Genomic DNA, 19,838 nt, shown 5'->3' with positions numbered 1-19,838 from the left:
TAGGAAACACAGGCAATATAAAGTACTGAGGTGTCCATAAGAGTTGTTTGGTATTTTTCCTTATGAAAATGATAAATGGAATATTTTTTCATGAACTTTGGGCTTTCTCTCATTACCAAAATCTGAGACATTCAACTACATCAAGTAACATAATGGGAATAGCTACTTTAAGAACCTCAGGAGATCTTTCAAACCCTAATGAGTTAAAGTTTCAAGTGTTCTTGAAGTAATTAGTTCCCAGGATCTCACCAGCTATATTCAAATATATCTCAAAGTGCTTTGAAATTTTGTTTTTTGATATCTAGTATTGAGGGTTGCTCTAAACTCTGGAGAAACTGAGTCCTAAATCAAGTATTGAGAGCCTTTTGCTTCTCATATGCAAATTACTATTGATTTTAGGAAACTAAATCATGCTTCAGAGTAGTAGTACACAGTTTATCTAGAACTGAAATACAAAAGATTTGATCCCACCCTCTAATTAATTTATAATTGATTGAGGAGACATAAGTAACATAAATGGTCTCATTTTATCATTAACAAGCTCTGTATTGACAGTTATAAGCTGACAGTTAGAAGTTGAGGTTTTGGATGAGGCATGGATACCACTGAATTGCAACAGCAAATGAGACATTTGTTGGTACTAGAATACTTCACCGTTTGTGTACCTTTTAGTTCCTTTCTTTTTCTTTGCCTTATATTCAATATTTAAATCCCTGGTAAATGCTACTACGTAGCAGGTGTTGTCCTATGTGCTAGGAATATAAAGGTCAATATAAAATTGAAAACAACTATTGTGAAGGACTTTTCAGTAAGGAGGTGGACCTCTAATCAATTTTTGTAACTCAGTATGGTAAATACACGATTAGAAGTCTGTATCATGGTGGTATAAGGGAGAAAGGGATAAACTGTTGAAGTATTTAGTATTTATACAGTGGATAATATGTCAAGCAGGACATTCTACTGGAAACAACCTGAGTGTCCAAGAACAGAAGAATGGATAAAGAAACTATGACACATACACGATGGTATACTATGCAGCCATCAGGAAAAATAAAGTCATGAAATTTGCTTATAAATGGATGGACATAGTATCATGCTGAGTGAAATGGATCAGACGGAAAGGGAAAGATATAGAATGACTGAATTCATTTGTGGTGTATAAAACATATATAGTGGAAGAATAATATCCATGGCCAGGGAAAACAGGAGTTTAGACTGGTCTGTTGTTAGAATTAACCACAAGTGTGTGGGGGGCTGAGGGTAGGTAATATAGAGAAAAGACCACTATGACAATAATAGCTATGAATGATCACATTGGACAAGATCTGAGAGTTAAAAGTAGGTAAGGGATATTCCTTATAACTTTTCAGTATCAATATTGTGAACCACAATGCTCAAAAGGGGGGAAAAGTGAGACAGAGAGAGAGAGAGAAAGAAGAAAAGCTCCTACCATAGAGATAGGTGTGGGGTGTGGGGAGAAGGAGGGAAACTCAGGACACAGGTGGTGGGAAATGTACACTGGTGGAGGAATGGGTGTTGGAATACTGTATGACTGAAATCCAATCATAGTGTTCTATACCATAGTGTTTCAATAAAAGTGTTAAAAAATAAAAATAAATAAAAAGAATCACATTCTAAGCAGAGTTAAGAGCACATGAAAAGGTGTTAAGGTATTAAGCAATGAGTATCAAATAGCAGTAAGCTGGGGGTAAAATAAGAATAAAGAATAGTCATTGACAATAGTAAATTGATAAGCTGATGCCCCAAAGAAAAAGAATGCTCTGATTTGTAATTTGAATTTCATCCTGAGTTATATTAGTGATGACATTCATCATTATTGCTTAACCCTTCTTATAAGACTCAAGCTATGCTAAGTATTTCTTTTTTTGAAGTAAATAGATTTTATTTGGAGGGTTTTTGAAAGTGTGGAGAGAAAGAGAATAAGAGAGAGAGAAAGAGAGAGAGCGCAATGTACTCAACAGAAAACACAGACTTCTCCAAGGTCAGAGAGAATCGCTAGACATATCCCAACATTCGACAGGAAAGCGTGAAAGTGCGTATCTCAAGAGGGGAGATGCAGGCGACACATGTGCTCGGCCACCACATATACTCGGCCACATGGGTGCAAGCAGCACACAAGATAGGGCAGCATATGCACCGCTAAGTAGTTCTTGCTCAAATTTATAAACTTCCTAGTGATAATATGACATGTTTCCAAATATAAGAAATCATCAAATTGTAATTTTCCATTTATTTAATAACAAGAAAGATATGTTCAATTATATACAACGATTATGTGATGCATTCCAATTCAGAAACATTAAAATGTGGGAAAAATTACAACTTAGAACTGGCTAAATATGTTGTTGCATCCTATGTCTGGTTTTATTCAACAATACAACCTGAAAATTTTGAGATCTCTGCCTAAACTAAGGAAAATTATAGGATATTGACTGTTTAAGTTCAAGGACTGATGCAATATTTAAAATTCTGCAAGGCTCATCCTTTTCTAAGGATTCCAAGATTCCAAATAAGACACCAAAATTTATGAGTGTTAAATCAAAGCCATTGTCCTAAACAAAAAACTGAATTAGGACTATGTATGCATTCAGCAAATCATCCATTCTTTTTTCTAATCCCAACCAAAAGAACTCTATTATTCAAATTCTGCCTATACTCTTGTTACCCTTTACTATTCCTGAGTTTGTAGGTACTTAAGCTTCTTCCTTTTCCCAGTCACTAATTAAACATTTCATCTTTTAATTAAAATTGTATATATTTAATATGTACAAATGACAATTTAACACACACAAACAAAATTATTACCACAGTCAAGCCCATATTATCTACTTACAGATAGATGCCATATATGTGTATGTGGTGAGCTTATCTTAAATTTGCTGTATTTAAAAAAATTCCCAGTAATACATAATTATTAACTATAGTCATCATACTGCACATTAGCTTTAGAGTTAGTGATAGGTCAGTAATTTACAGGCTTTCGGTTGTTGTTGTTGTTGTTGTTGTTTTCTTTTTTGTTGTTGTTATTTTTGTCCGTTTGGAACTGCCAGCATGTTTCATCAAACGGAATTCAGTGAGAAAGCTACATATATAAAATAAAATAAATACTACTGGGCTGTAGGGATAGATCAACAGAGTGAGAGCATGCTTTCCATGCAAGAGTCCCAGGTTTGGTCATTGACATCACAAGGTCTTCTGAGCACCATTGAGAGTGATTCTCAAGTGTTCAAGAGAGTAGTCTCTAAACACTGCTAGGTGAGGCTGTTAAACAGCAAATAAACAACCAACAGAAGGTTGTTAGCCAAAATAATTCTATCATCCAAGAGATATCTTTTAGTGGAAGAATTGGGGTATCTTGGAACATAGTTTGAAATATGAGCTTTTAACTTCTCTTCTTTTTATTCCTGTTGGAAAAAAAGATTATGCTTTCAAGATATGATATCAAATGCTCAGGGACAGTAACCTACTGTAGGTTCCGGATGCATTTCTGCCAAAAGCTGAGCCGCTGGGTTTCAAGATTTGTTTATGAGTCTCTGAGATTATGGCCATTACGCAGCATGATCAGGAGCAAGAGAGGCTGTTCATGGGTGGCAACTTGGGGTCTCATTGGAACAGGATGAAAGGGCCGGCTCCACCCCCATCCCCTGAGGCCTTGCGTGTTTCCTCACTGTGGGCCCAAACCTGACTTTCCAGTGACCTCTGGAGGATGGTGGCCACCGGGCTGCCAGGGGGAATAGACCAAGGCACGAAATCTATTCCCACCTGGGTTGACCCAGCGCTGGTAACCTACTACAGGGACTGGACGCATTTCTGCCAAAAGCGCTGGGTTTCAAGATTTGTTTCTGAGACTCTGGGATCATGGCCATTAAAAAGCTTGATCAGGAGCCAGAAAGGCCATTCGTGGGTGGCGATTCGGGGTCTTGTTGGGATGGGGAGGAAAGTGCCGGCTCCACCCCCATCCTGTGAGACCCCAGGTGTCCCATCACTTCTGGCCCAAACCTGACTGTCCAATGGCCTCTGGCGGATGGTGGCCACTGAGCCGCCAAGGGGGAGCAGGTGGAGGGACAACACCCTCCCCTGGGGTGGCCTGGCGACAGCAACCTACTGCGGGGTCTGGACACATTTCTGCCAAAAGCTGCTGGGTTTCAAGATTTGTTTCTGAGTCTCTGGGATCATGGCCATTAAGCAGCTTGATCAAGATCCAGAAAGGCCGTTCATGGGCGGCAACTTGGGTCTCGTTGTGGTTGGGTGGAAAGGGCCAGCTCTACCCCCATCCCGTGAGGCCCCGCGAGTCTCGTCACTGCTCACCCAAAACTGACTTCCAGTGGCTTCTGGAGGATGGCGGTCACCAGGCCGCCAGGGGTAACAAGCCAAGACACGAAACCTATCCCCACCTGGAGTGGCCCAGCGCCGGTAACCTACTGCGGTGTCCGGACGCATTTCTGCCAAAAGGATGCATCTTTCTTGTTTTAATTTACTTTACTTTCCCTTTTATCTTCTCCAATCTCCCTTCCCACAAGTTTTCCAATATAATAGATTTGATATATATATATATAACTGAATATAATTTATTGAATATATATTTGTTATCTTATACATTGTAAATCATTTACAATTCCTTAATTCAATGCTCATTGAGCATTTACTATATGCCAGTTGCTTATTATATACTGTTGAACAAAATAGGGTTCTCCTCTCAAAGAGTTGACTTTAAGGCATCAAGCAGCCCAATACCACAGTCTTTCATAGATTCATCTAGTAAGGAAACAAGGATTACAAATGGACATAGATATTACTTATACAGACAGCATCAGTAAATTCAGCCGAGTGTTGGCTCCCTGTGAACCTCTGCTTACAGTAAGATGTTGAATTAAAGGGGCCAAAGGACAGGGAACATGAACAGTGAGATACCGTGTTGCTCAAGCGCCAACTTTCAACTTGCAGCTAAGGCTGTTTTGCAACCCGTGTCTATACTCATAGGAGGGGTGATAGAAATTCCTATGCCTTACTGACTCAAAGAGCGAGCTGAGAAACTGCTGGGTGGTAGCCTCCCACAGGGTAGAAAACAGATAAGAAACATCCTTGAGGCAGTCCTTACAAGATTATCTTCCCATATCCTTAGAGGATCAGAGTGTTCTGCCAAAACTTGGAGCAGCTGCAGCTGAGCCTTGTCTATGTGATCTCTGTGCATAGCACAAGATTGAGAGGGCAACAGAGGAATGATTTCCTTAAATTTATAGTCTATGGATAAGTTTTTATCCTGATTTTCTTCATTTAACCTGATATAAGAATGATTTTAGAAAACAATTTAAATAAAGCTTACTATCTGCCAGGTATTTTTCTAAGAACTTTGTACATGGTTATTCATTAATACCTAACATAAAATGCATAAAATAAATGCCATTTCTATTTTTAAAATGAGGTTACTGAAGCACAAAGAAGTTAGGTAATGAGTTAAAAGTCATACATTATAGAACTAGCAGAACTGTAATTTGAATCCAGGAAGTTGGTAGAGAAGTATGTGCAAAGCAATGTGAGTGCAAAGAAGCAGAAGTCCGGATTTCAACAATACAAATGACATTTGATATGTCCATTTGAAGGACTTCATAGTTTGTTAGAGAGGAATATCTGCATAAGCAAAGTTACCATCAGAGGAAAAATCATGGTGCTATAAAAGTATTTTGTTTGAGTATGTGCTGGAGAACTCAATGTATGTGTTTGAAACCTTTTAATTTTGGAATCCCAAAATATAATGGCATGGAACCAGTACAAAATATAACAAAATGGGAAGATTAGAATGAATTTTAGAAACACTTGGATTCCACACCAGGTAGTATGGATTTAATTGTGCACCCCCTTCTCCACCAAGTAGTATCTTAAATCCCTAAACCTCAATATGATGATCTTTAGAAATATGGCCTTTGGGAGATTATGAGTGTAGATGAGTTCATGGGAGTTGAAGAGCTCACAATACTATCCCTACCTTTGTACAAGGAGAATATATGCTCTGCTTATACTCTCTCTGTCATATGGGAATGTTGCTGTTTATAAGCCATGGAAACAGATATCATGAAAAATTGACTTGACTGGCATGAGTGGTATTCTCAGATATACAGTCCATACTATTTCATTTTGACAGCATAAACAGACACCAGAATATCTGCACCTTATCAGTGGGTACTAGAATTACTAACCATTTTAAAGCACAGGAGTTAAATGGTCAGATGAGTTCTTAAATACACACCTCTAGTGTTCTGAAATGCACAAATAACATGATTCTGAAATACAAAACTTTAGTGTTTTGAAATATACATCTAATCAATTATGGAGGAGAATTTGGTGTAGATAATGGTAGGAGGTAAACATGAATTTGGCAACTAGTGGAAGGAAAACCAGTTGATAGTTGCACCTGTTGATAGTAAGAGTACAGCCTGAACTCTATTAGTGGGGATAGAGAGAAAAGAATGACTTCAGTAGAGATTTAATAGGTATATTAATAACATTTAGTAGGTGGGGGCTGGAGCAATAGCACAGCGGGTAAGGCATTTGCCTTGTACACGGCCAACCGGGGTTCAATTCCCAGCATCCCATATGGTCCCCTGAGCACCGCCAGGGGTGATTCCTGAGTGCAGAGCCAGGAGTAACCCCTGTGCATCGCCTGGTATGACCCAAAAATAAAAAAAAAAGATTTAGCAGGTGGCCAAATGTGATATATATGGGAGAAATAATACTCACGTTGTTAACATGGGTGACTAGGTGAATCGTGATGGCTTTAATCAAGATATGGGAATGTATGGTGGTTTATCTATGAATAGTAATATTAGAGATGGTTTTTAGTCCTTTCTGATAAATTTTCCATATTTTTAAGTTGCAATCTATTATTTTGGAATGAGTTTAAAGAATGAATGGATTTGCATTGTAGCAATTGGTATTAAGTTCAAAAAGAAGACGAAGTTCTAGGAGAAAAATATACCTGGAGTTTGAAGACATGATTTTTGTTTTATTGTTTTTAAAAACTGAATGGAAGACCCCACACAAAAAACTTGGGTATTCAAGAATATTCTGAGCCTTCTGAAATTACTGATGAATTCTGTGTTCAAAGGGAATCCTAATGGGAGGGTTTTCATGAGAAGGTAAGTAGTAAATACAAGAGAAGTAAGGAATATGAGGTTCTAGATGGCAATTGTTCAGTGATAAAGAAGTTGGGACTCTAAGGTTTCACGTGTTTCCAGACATAAAGAAATAAAAGTGGAATGATCGTGGTCACTGTAGTCTCAAGAAAATCAATGGTAGTAAGGCTGTGAATGTTTGAGGATGAGTAATGAATAGTGCCCACAATGGTCCTGTAGATGAGTATTCTTACTCCAGAATAAGCTGTGCTTATTTATTTATTTTTGGTTTTCAGGCCACACCTGGCAATATCCAGAGCTTATCCCTGGAGCTACACTCAAGGATCACTGCGGTCAGGGTTCGGGGGACCATATGGGGTGCAGGGTATCAAACTGGGGTCAACCAAAAGCAAGGCAAATGCCCTACCACTGTACTATCACTCCAGCCCTGATATGCACTTATTTTTGGCTCCTGAGAGAGAAGAAGGGAGGAGAGGGGAAGAAAGGGGAAGAGAGAGGAGGAAAGGGGAGGGGAGGTATCATGACAAGCATGATAAAATAGTACCAGGATGTTTAATGTAATAACACTATAGACATTCATATATTAATTTAAAGATATATGCAAAATACAAAGATATATACATGCATGTATATGTACATCAATTTTCACCCTGGTTTTATTTTATTTGGGTTGGGGATGAATCACACCTGGAGCTTCTTAGAGCTTAGTCATAACTCTGTGCTCAGAAATTACACCTAGTGGGGCCCCAGGGCACCATATGGAGTGCCTGCGACTGAAACTGGTTCGGCTTCATGCAAGGCAAGAGTCTTGACCACTTCAGCTCATGTGCCCTAGTTTTAGAGAACATATACCTCTGTATTTTTACTCTTCAGAGGTATTTATTTATGTGATTTTCAAGTAGAGATCTTTCACTGTTTTCTTCTTCATTTTCCATTCTATTTTTTCTTGTCATGAAAGCTTTTGTAGAATACTGAAATATTTAGAATAGATTCAACAGAAAAATATTTCACTTGTTAATGACGTTTCAATAGTTAGTGGGGAATTAAACCGCTGAGATGATTTAAAAGCAAACCTACCCCCCAATTTTTCTGTATATCGTAATTTGTTTCTTAATCTCCAGTAGTTTTAACTTCTTTGCTAAGAATCTAATATATTGAGTGTGGTTGCATTATTTATGTCAAAAATATTTTTACAATATCTGAAACTCATAAATTAAATAACATCTTACAGAGCATCAGCTCAAACCCTTCTGTATATTTTAAGCTTCAAATGTGAGCTCAAAGATTCTTAAGTTCTTTGCTAAGAATCAAATATATTGAGGGTAGTTTCTTTATTTCTCTCAAATAAAAATATTTTTACAATATCTTGAAGTATAAATTAAATAAGATTATCTTCCAAAGTGTCAGCCCAAGTACTTCCGTATATCTTAAGCTTCACTGAAATTTCAGTAAATAGTGTAGACTCGCCAGGATATATATAAAATATGTTCCATTTATTCTTCTTTTCTGGGAGTCAGAAGGAAACTGTGCAGTAAGAAACCTGACGACCTTTATGAAACACTTGCTGTTTTGCTTTCTCATTTCAATTTTTAAAACATTTTAATATAATCAGATACACTTATCTAGGATCTGGAGAGCTTATTTTAATCACAGGTTATAGGAATATGATCTCTTCCGCAACTATTTTATAAATCTGTCATATAAACAAGACAAGAAAGAGGAAATTTACAACTCACAATGACAATTCAACATTAATGACTCCCCCAAAGTCCTGGGCACAAGTTCAGTTACAATATGTAGAACGGAGTAAATGATGGACCTATGAAAACAATTTGTAAGCAATATGAAACTACCTTTACTTTTATCTCTTAGAAACCCCCAAAGTGAATTCCTGGAAAGAGAAATGTGAGCAGGGTTTTTTATTGTTTTTCCTCTCCTCCCTTTTAGCTGCTGCTGTTGTTGTGATGACCCATAATTGCACACATGCTCAGTCGCGGTATTCAATAAGTTGTTCTGCTTGTATGCACTGCAGTGGTCCTTTCCAGGGACCATATGCTTATAGTTGTGGTCCTTCCACACATTCTGGTTGTGGTGCTTACCATTTTCACTCTGTAGTTGTGATAGTAGTGATGTTTGCACAGTGCTCACTGGTCATTGCACACCTGACACATTTCTGTGGCATTGCTTCAGTGCCAGGGTGCCCAAACAATTGAGCTGTTGGGACTCCATAATGCATGTGGGAAGCACTGGGAATTGAAATCATAGCCTCACACCTGCAAGGCAGGCACTTTTTCCACTGGCTCACCTCCATTCTCCAATATGAGTAGTTTGACTACTTGACTGAAGAAAAGTTTAAAGTGGAAGAAGAAATATAACAGACCTTTAAATAGTTAACTTTTATCCTGTTCTTTTCACGCATTAGATCAGAAGGCAGAGGTAAAACTGGAGTCAGTGCTGGGTATTGTGATAGTCATTCTCCATGATGACCCTTGGTGATTCTCAAGCAGTAAGAAGTAATTTTCCCTTCTGAGTCCCCTCTCACATCGAATAGAGTTTACCTGTATAACCAGCAGGATATTGCTGAAACAGAAGATTGTCATTTCTGAGACACTATTTTATTTTTAAAAGAGCATTGTTTCTACCTTTTGGTTTTAGATCATTCACTCTGGGGAGAAAATACCTATTGTATCACAGGGACATTTAATCAGCAACCTAAGCAATGCAAAGAAGTTAGTAGTTCACTACTACTGTGAAGTGAAGTGAAGTGAAGTGAAGTGAAGTGAAGTGAAGTGAGGTGAAGTGAAGTGAAGCCTCTTGCCAACAGGCATATAAGTGTTCTATCTTGGATGCATCTCTAGCCCTAGTAAAGTCTAAAGCCAATATCTTGACTATATACTTGTGGTACACTTTAAACCAGAACTACTTATCTAAGTCACTCCCAAGTTCCTAACCTATAAGAAATATGTGAAGTGCTGTTTGTTATTGTTTTTAGGCATAAATTTGGGGACAGATTTTGGTTAGGAAACAATAGATGACTATTCAACAATAAGCAACAATTGACAAAACCAGAATTTAGACCTAAGTTTGACTCTAAAGGCTGAAATCCCAATTTGCACTCCACATAAAGAGACATCAATCACTTTGTGTGGGCAGTGAAAATACTGTATTTAATAATGTTGGAGAAATTAGGGTTTTGGTGTGATCAGTTAGAAGTTTGTTACTACTTTATATTCCAGGTTTTCATTAGAATTATTTGTAAATAAGTCTGATTCATGATTCAGTAGGAGCTTTTCTATCACATCCTCATTGAGCCTTTTGTATTATAAAATGTGAATGTGCATCATTCAGTTTAAATGGTCCCTTCTGTCCCTTCACTAAAACCATTTTAATACACAATTTTAATTTTCTCAAGAGGAATAATTAGTGAATTTTTCTGACCAATCCTTTATGAGTGCTGCAAATGATTTTAAGAACCACTTGGAAGTTTTATGCAACAATTGTATCTAAATTTCATATGTCATAACGTTTTTCCTTCCTCAAATGTCATTTCAACTCTAGAGAGATCAACTTTTACTTTGAAAGAGCTAAACATTTCACATTAAAGTAACAAACATTTGTGTTTCATTGTCCAGGTAGCATGAGTCATTCTGTAACTAAAGAATATCTCAACTCTGTTCTCAAATTTCAATATTATTACAGTAAAAACAGAGCTTTCTTTGTCCGACAAAATGCTGTTACCTTAAGGTAGAGCACCCATAATTATTTCTTTGAGAAATGCTCTGTTTATCTTTCTTAAAGCATCTCTAATTATGAAAATTTGAATTTTGAAAATATAAATTAGGAGGTAATAGTTTGACGAAAATAATAACCGTAAGATATATTTAGATAATAAGAACTCAGGCATTTTGGAAATATTCATTTTATGCAGTATAAAAGATAAAATATTATCCATTGGTGAGTCTTGCTCCTTAGATTTGTTCTGAGAAAAGGCAAAGTTATATTTCACCTTATGTTTCTAAAACACCATCTACTACTTTAAACTTATTCCAAGGAATTCCATTGCCAGTATATATCTGATATGAATTCGTCTCATAACTTATTACTTTTAACTTTACCATTCTTCCAGCTCTGCTGGATGTCTTATATTTAAAATCTTTTAGCTCATTTTAAAGAAGGCTTCATAATTTACCTTAACTTTGAGATTTTTTTCTGTTTATGGAGATCATATACCATATCATGTTAGTGAGAGTGAGAAAGAATCAATTTTTATCAAATCATGATGAAACAAGTTAGGAAAGGTTAACTTTGTATTGTGGAAAAAGACACATACTATAAAATTTCCTATTAATGACATTTAGTAAATTCACAATCATGTACAGTCATTACCATTATCTAATTCCAGTAAAACTTTTTTTCTATCAACCCAAAAGGTAATCTATATTTGTTAAACCACAACTCTGTCTCCTTCTCTTCTCCCCATCCTCTGACAACTACCAGTGTGCTTTCATTATCTATAGATTTTCCTGTTCTGGATATTTCCTATAGGTACAATATTTTTAGATGATTTTTCATGTCTGACTTCTTTCACTTACAGTTTTCAAGGTTCATCCATGTGAGAATACTTTATTCCTTTTTGTGACTAAATATTTCATTGTATGAATAATACCACGTTTTGTTTACGCATCAGTTACTACACATTTGTGTTGTTTGCACCTTTTGGTTCTTGTGAATAATGGTGCTGTGAGCATAATGTTTTTATGTGAATATCTGTTTTTAATGCTCTTTGGTACATAGATATAGATGTACAATATACCTGTGTATGTGTACCCAGGAATGGAATTGCTGGGTTGTGTGGTATTGCATTGAGATAGTTTTAAATGAGACCTTACTGAATAGGTAAATAGATACATGTTTATGTAGAGGCCATATTCTTCTCTTTCGTTGTATTAAAAACTTTCCTGGAATCCTACATTTCTTCTTTCTTATTTTGTTTCTGGGCCAAACCCAGCAATGCTCAGAGGTTACTCCTGGCTTTGCACATAGGAATGACTCCTGGTGGTACTTGAGTGACCATATAGGATACCAGGGGCCTAACCCATGTTAGCCTTATGCAAGGCAAGTACCTTAGCTGCTGTACTGTCTCTCCAACTCCTGAAATCCTACATTTCTCTAAAAAATGCAGTACAGGAGTTTATGTCAGAAGACTCTAAGGTGTTATTACCAATTCATATACAATCTGAAATAAAATCATTTATATTGCAAATTACACACTAATCTAAAGTCCAGAGAAGGCCCTGTCTACTGCAGGTACATAGGCACCTTTAGACAATGAGGGTTATAGAAAAGTAATGAATGTGTTTCTGTATAATTTTGGAATCAGACATTAGTCAAATTACATATGTTTATGTTTGTGTTTTGGGACACTCATGAAATGATTCTTTTTAAAAAAATTTATTAGTGAAACACCATGAGGTGCAATTGTAGACTTACAAATTTCTGTGCTTGGGTTTCAGTTATACAATGATCGAGTACCCATCCCTCCACCAGTGCCCATTCTCCACCACGGCTGATATCAGTGTCGCTTCCACTCCCCATCCCCTCCATCCCACCCTGGCTCTGATTTTGTTCTCTCTCTCCTTTTGGGTGCTATGGTTTGCAAAAGAGGTATTGAGTGGCAATCATGTTTGGTCTATAGTCTACTTTCAGCATGCATCTCCCATCCTGGGAGTTTCCTCCCAAAACACTTTATTTGGTGCTCCCTTCTATATCTGAGCTGCCTTTTTCCCTAGCATGTGCGGCTGGCCTTCAAGCCAGGGAGTAAACCTCCTGGTACTTATCTCAGATATTCTTGGGTGTTAGTCTCCTCTTTTGTTACTTTATGTTCCCCAGATGAATGCAATCTTTCTATGTCTGTCCGTCTCTTTCTGATTCATTTCGCTTAGCATGATACTTTCCATGTAGTACCACTTGTATGTAAATTTCCTGACTTCATCTTTTCTAATAGCTACAGAGTACTCTATTGTGTAGATGTACCAAAGCTTCTTTAACCAGTTATCTGTTCTCAGGGACTCAGATTTTTTCCAGATTCTAGTTATTGTAAACAGTGCTGCAATGAACAAACAAGTGCAGATGTCACTTCAACTATACTTTTTGCCTCTCTGGGATATATCGCCAGGAGTGGTATTTTGGGTCAAATGGGAGCTCAATTTCTAATTTTTTGAGAATCATCTATACTGTTTTCCAAAAGGGCTGAGCCAGTCGGCATTCCCACCAGCAGTGAAGGAGGGTCCCTTTTTTGCCACATCCATGCCAGCACCATTTGCTTTTGTTCTTTTGGATGTGGGCCAGTCTCTGTGGTGTGAGATGATATCTCATTGTGGTTTTGATCTGCATCTCCCTGATGATTAATGATGTAGAGCATTTTCTCATGTGCCTTTTAGCTATTCAGATTTCTTCTTTGAAAATGTTTCTGTACATTTCGTCTCCTCAATGACTCTTTAGCTCAGTTCCTTAATCAGTACAATAAAAATGGTGAGTCTTGCTTCTTAGGATCATTCTGAGAAAAGGGCAGAGAAACATTTCCCACATGTTCTTTCAATTCCAAATGAACTTTTCTTTTAGACAGTAGCATTGTCTTCTCATTTTTACTTCCAGGTGAAAATTAAATTGCCAGAAACAAACACTTCAGATATTATCATTGATGTTCAGGAAAGGACCCTTGATCTTCGTACTCCTGATAAGTGAGTAAAAAAATCAGAACTCAATTGGTGTGTTATAATAATTATTAATCTTTTGGTCAATTGAAAGTATACAGATATTCTGCATCATCTGGATCAAATTTAGGGGAAAATGTGAAAATGTTCATTATTCAAGGTAAACTGATACCACCAAGAGGTAGTCCTTGACTTTTACTATGCTTTGGTTACTCCCAACTCAGTGCTTGAGGTTTGTTTAGGGTGGTTCTTGGCGGACCTTAAGGCATTGAGAATTGCCTTTTGCATGTGGAGCATGCACCCACTAATTGAATTATCTCTCTTATCCCAGAAATTATTTACAATTGCAATTTTTGTGGCAATGCCCCACCACCCACATTTATTTATGTGTGGCTATGACCAACAATTTAAGAAACTAGGCCTTAAACAAACATAAAGTGCCCTTATCATACCTGAGGCTATGAATGCTGCCCCTGGATCATTCTAGCATCTCCAAGGAGCAGTATTACACACTTTGAAATGCACTGATATAAAACAGCAACCAAAATGGCTTTGTGATCAATTTCTTAAACCAAGATTCTAATAGCTAATTTATCACTGGATGCTCAGGTTATGTGAATAAAATTTTAAAATAATGCTGATAATCATGGAGTCAGTTACAAATTTTGATTTGAGGAACTGTCATATAAGAAGTGCTTAAAGCCCCAGGGGCCACTCCCTTCTATCAGGGACCACCATGGCCACCTTAACAATATTTCAATGACTTTGGCTCCTATCATCATTAAGTTCAAGGTGTATTGAAAAAATTTTTTGCATGTTGTACACACATATACTCTTCCATACATAAAATCCTTGTGAGGAAAGTTGGTCAAATAAATAGTATGACCCTGCAGCCATTAAACCCTTGTATAGAGTTTGAGATGTTGCCTGGTGGTGCTCAGGTGACCACCAGACCTGCACACAGCAATTTCTTTTATTTCTACCTTTGGTATCCTGTAACATTTGTGTGCTCCAGGAATTCTAAGATTTTAAATAGGGTGATATAGATAGAATTAAAATTTTAACTGGATGGTGACATTGGTGTCTTGACACATCTCTGCAGCATGCTTGGAGGTTTATTTGTAAGTCTCTGGATCACGGCTTTTAGTGAGCTTACATGGCACTAGAGGAAGTTCGTGGGTGTGACTGCCAGGCTACAGGAAGTGCAGGGAGATGTGGGGAGGTCACCCATTCCTGATTTCGTGTGAGCCTGGAGATTTCAGTCACAAGTCTGCCAGACATGGGTTTTTCAGCAGATTCACTCATGGATGAGGCTTGTCTATGACTCTTTTGAGTTGATATTCACACCTACTTTCTTTTCTTTTTTCTTTTTTTTTTGCCATTTGGGTCACACCCAGTGATGTTCAGGGGTTACTCCTGGCTCTGAACTCAAGAATGACTTACTCCTGGCGGTTCTCGGGGGACCATATGGGATGCTGGGATTCGAACCCAGATCGGCCTTGTGCAAGGCAAATGCCCTACCTGCTGTACTAATGCTCCAGACACATACCTACTTTCTTTGGTTTCTTTTTTATTTAAATAGGACCCCTGGGCCAGAAAGTGGTTCATTAGAGTACTTAACTTGCATTTGTGAGGCACTGACTTTAGTTCCTGATGTTCCATAAATAAATAATGAATGAATTAGTGAGAAAATGAACTAATGAGTAGATACATTAAGAAATTAATGCATGATAATGAGTCAATAAAATGGTGCTTGAGTACCTGGGTTCACACGAGTGATTCTCACCTGGCACTGAGGTTCTGACATTCCTGACAGTTCAATGCCTGGCCTGGTTGTGCTCAGCTGACCACCGGAGCTACACCCAAAAATTTCTTTAATTTCGAACTTTAGTATCCTGTAACACTATGTTTATCAGTTCTAAGAAAAATAAAAAAGGATATTCTGTTTTTTGTCTATAATGCAGTACAAGTGAATTTATTTTTACTCAATTTACTTAGTAATGTCAGTTAAATGAAAATTAATTCCATTAAAACTATCAACAAGATAGAATTTTAGCTTTATAAAACCAAAAATAAAATAATTTACCAAATATATTTTTGTTTCTTTGGGGTGTGGATGATATATGGAGATATTTGAGGGCTATGATGGCTTTGTACTGAGGAAGCATGTAGAAACTAGGCTCAAACATGGGGCCTCTTGCATTCAAATATATGCTTCCAGCCTGTTAAGCTATGTCTCTGGCTCAAAGTACTTCATTTATGTCCCCATCTCAATCCCAACATGGAGTAGATAGGAAAGAAGCAATGATAGGAAAATTGTAGAATTTTCCAGAATTCATTGGCTTTTCATTTCATATAGGTTTCATTAAGGAATTCAAAGAATGTCCTAAATTAACTGCTGTATTGTCTAATATAAATATAAGTTAATTTTTGGTTGAGTGATGCTAAAACTTATTCACAATTGCGCTGTGCTCTAATTCAGATTTAGAGTTTTGACTAATGTTTAAAGCTACTGATACCTTTAAACAGTTTTCTAAAGGGAACTTATAACTGCAGGTCAGTAACAGTTCAGTAGCTATTTTCTGCACTTTCTTTGAAAATAGTTGTGCCTTCATTAGGAAACCTCAAAAAAGACCATGTCTGTTTTTAATTTAGATGTATATATTAAATACTTTTTAGCCATATAAAATAAAATTTCCATTATTTTAAACTACATATCAACAAGGTTGTATCTTAAATCTCTCACAGGCAACATCAAACATTAAACATATGTCTCCAAACTGGAGTTCAATGATTACATTTTTTTGTTTTTGCTTTCATACATTATTGTTTAAATAATTCCTAAATAATAACACTAGATGACATTTAATCAGTGCTGAGGAAATAAATTTTATATATTAAGAATATAAAGGTACAGATTCTTAGTTTAAATGACTATTCTTGTTTTACAATAATGATATAATATAGTTATTCAGATACCATTTTGCATTGGTGCATTTTTTATCTATTCATTCAATCACTCAGCCAACATTTATATAGTTTTCTGCTAGACACTGCAGGATCAGAAAGAATAGTGTCCTGTAACACAATGACTTGTACATGAATAAGTATTTGTAGAATTTTATTTTATTTAAATACAAACTTAGATATCAGACATTAAAATAGACTGATATATTTTCCTTCTCCTAAATAATTTGCACCTTTTCTATTGTTCAGGATTTTTGTATGTGAAACCATACTACCATATAGACTAGACAAAAATTCAGGGATAAATGGATCATTCCAATGGCCACTAACTGTCTCTTTTGAATTTATTTCTCTCTGGATAGAGAAGTGTGCATTATCATTGGGACTCCTTCTTCAGCTGATTTATAGTTTGTCTTTTAGTGCAATGGAGCTTTGCTTTCTTTTTAAAGTGAATATATTATCATTTGCAGAATAAGGGATAAAGCAAATCTAACTCTAATACAACATAGATTGTAAACAATTTTAACAAGATGAACTCAACATTTTGTGTCCGATTTTTTTGAGATGCCAAATATTGCCAGCTACTTTAGAGTACATTGCAAATTTGTTATTTCAGGTGGAGGAAGCTCATTTTCCCACCTCAAATACCTGAAATGGATCAAGGGAGATGGAAAATTCTCCCATAGTGTTCAGAGATATATGAAAAATTATTTTAATGAACCCAGATTCCTGAACTTAGTTATTTAAAAATAAGTAAAGAGGGTAATTGATTTTCAAGCATTTTCTAATGTTAGTTCTTTATACAAATATTTAGTAAAAAACCCCTAGTAGCCATAGAGATTACTTAAGTATTAGAGATCACACAGGGCCCCTATTTTGATTTCCCAGCATTTCATACTCTGTCCCCTGCCAGATGTAGTCTTAGCAGCCCCTGAGCACTACTGATTGTAGTGTTGGTGGTTCCTGAGCACCACTGGACTTTAGGACTAAGTTTTGCCAGGAGTGACCCTAGTGACCCTTCCAGGCACTGTCAGGCATGGTCCAAATACAGAAATAATAAATATTACTACAATATTCCCATTCCTTTATTGATTTGTATTTTACATCTTATAAAAGAGTCTTTCTGTCCATTTTTATAGAGATACTCAAACCTTCTTGAAGATAACAAGTGTTTCATGCATTTAATTTTATTCATATACTAACATGCGCTGACCCTATGCATAATTCAGATTTATACTACTATGACAGAATTATAGATGTCTCATCACAGAGTGCATCCAGCAACTGGGTTATCAACTGCAAAATAAATGCAGCGATCTCTCACAAGAAAGTTTTGGCAATGTATAGTAAAAAAGAACCAGAAATAAGCAGAGAGAAGTACTTCTACTGATTTGGTTCTGAAATCATTTCAGGTCTGAGTTTCAATAACTACACCTGTAGTAAAGACAGCCTCAAGTTGTGTTAGCAGACTTGTAATAGAAGCATTTCAATTTTCAGTCACATTCTATCTACACATAAGTATGACTGGCAATAGATTCATCCAACTAACTTAGAGTTGCAATGGTTCTATTTTTATGCCCAAAAACATAACCAGAGACTATCTTAAAATGCAAAAATTAGATAAATTTAAGGAGAAGTGGAAGGTGGTATACTATGTATTATTTAGGCATATTGTTTATCCAATGTTTATGCTGCATAAATTTAGTTTTTGTTCCTGTTTGATGGTGTATTTTAGTTTCCATTGCCTTACCAAACAGTTATGTCTTTTTAATATCAATTTATGAAGCTGATACTACATTCTTATATTGTTCTGGTTTTGTTCCTGATTTAGGAAGCTGTTGGTAACACTTCCTCATCCTGTGGAATGTAATACTGCTAAAGCAGTCTACGTCCTTGAAGATGGCATCCTCGAAGTGACCATGACCATGAAAAGAGAGTTAGACTTTGTGAATTTCTTCTAATAGTGCCTAGATAAGGAGAAAGGTCAGAAAAAGGCACTAATAAATTGGAAAAAAAGAAAAATGTGTTTAATGTTTTCTATTCTCTCTTTATTATTTTGACATATTTCAGAAAAAACCTAAATTTAATTCTAGAGATAGTCTAACCATTTACAGTAATTTCCATTACTTTAGTTTTCTCCAATAAGATATTCCATTTTTATAGTGTAGCTGGATAGAATTTATAGGCTAACCAATTAGATTACTACATGGTCAATTAAATAACTGAATATGACCATGAAATAGTTGGTCCATGTTTCAGTAATCTGAAGTACTTAATCCAATTAATTATATAGAAGGTTCCTGTTTTTGAGTTCTTTTGCAGTGGTGATAGACTGATATGTATTACAATAGAAAATACTTCCAGTTTTGAATTTTCATCCCTTTGGCTAGCAATATGCACTGTGATACTCTCCCATGGTTCTGGGTAGTAATGAACCACACCTCCCAGTCAGTCACAGGAACAGTAGGATAAATAACTGATACTCTACAGTATATTGTGTTGCCAGGGAATTTTTGAATATCATGTTTTGTGTTTTCACATCCTATCATGTTTACAAAACTCCCATCTGTGTCTCCTTCTGGTAGTAAGAGGGATACAATTGCTCTTGAGATGAAACTAAAGATAAATTGTCCAACTGAAGGCTGATATAAGTGTTCAAAATACATTTGACATAGGCCAGGCTAGGAACGAAGGGTGTAGCTCTGCAGTAGAGCAGTTGCCATGCATGCATGAGGCTCTGGGTTCAATCTTATCACCGCATACACACACACAACACTAGACCAGTCTAGGCTATTCTGTAGATTGGATGTATAAGATGCATTTTTGACTTAAGATATTCTGAATTTCCTAAGATTTATTGGGAAGTAATTCCTGCTAAGGTGAGTAGTATAATGTACTGTAATACACACAGATCCATAGCAATTGGCCACTATTAGCACACAAAACAGTTTATTGGTTGCCTTTTCATGTTTGATTAAATTACTTATTCTCTTTTTATGCTCTTTGT

General features: G+C 36.5%; 1 protein-coding gene across 1 annotated transcript in view; it reads left to right on the top strand.

The window, feature by feature from the left end:
* DNAAF6 (dynein axonemal assembly factor 6) overlaps positions 1 to 18,903 on the top strand; it is a 41,053-nt gene extending 22,150 nt beyond the window's left edge. The window contains exons 5-6 of the mRNA XM_056125827.1: positions 13,806 to 13,891; positions 18,663 to 18,903. Coding sequence (XP_055981802.1) covers positions 13,806 to 13,891; positions 18,663 to 18,792 — 216 coding nt within the window. The 3' untranslated portion in view covers positions 18,793 to 18,903. The remainder of the gene's footprint in view (positions 1 to 13,805; positions 13,892 to 18,662) is intronic.
* Positions 18,904 to 19,838: the final 935 nt, after the last annotated feature.

The sequence above is a fragment of the Sorex fumeus genome, unplaced genomic scaffold (genome assembly GCF_029834395.1).
Source record: "Sorex fumeus unplaced genomic scaffold, SorFum_2.1 ptg000058l, whole genome shotgun sequence".
Taxonomy (NCBI): Eukaryota; Metazoa; Chordata; class Mammalia; order Eulipotyphla; family Soricidae; genus Sorex; species Sorex fumeus.
Note: the sequence above shows the minus strand (reverse complement) of the source record. Positions and strands in the feature narration are given on the sequence as shown.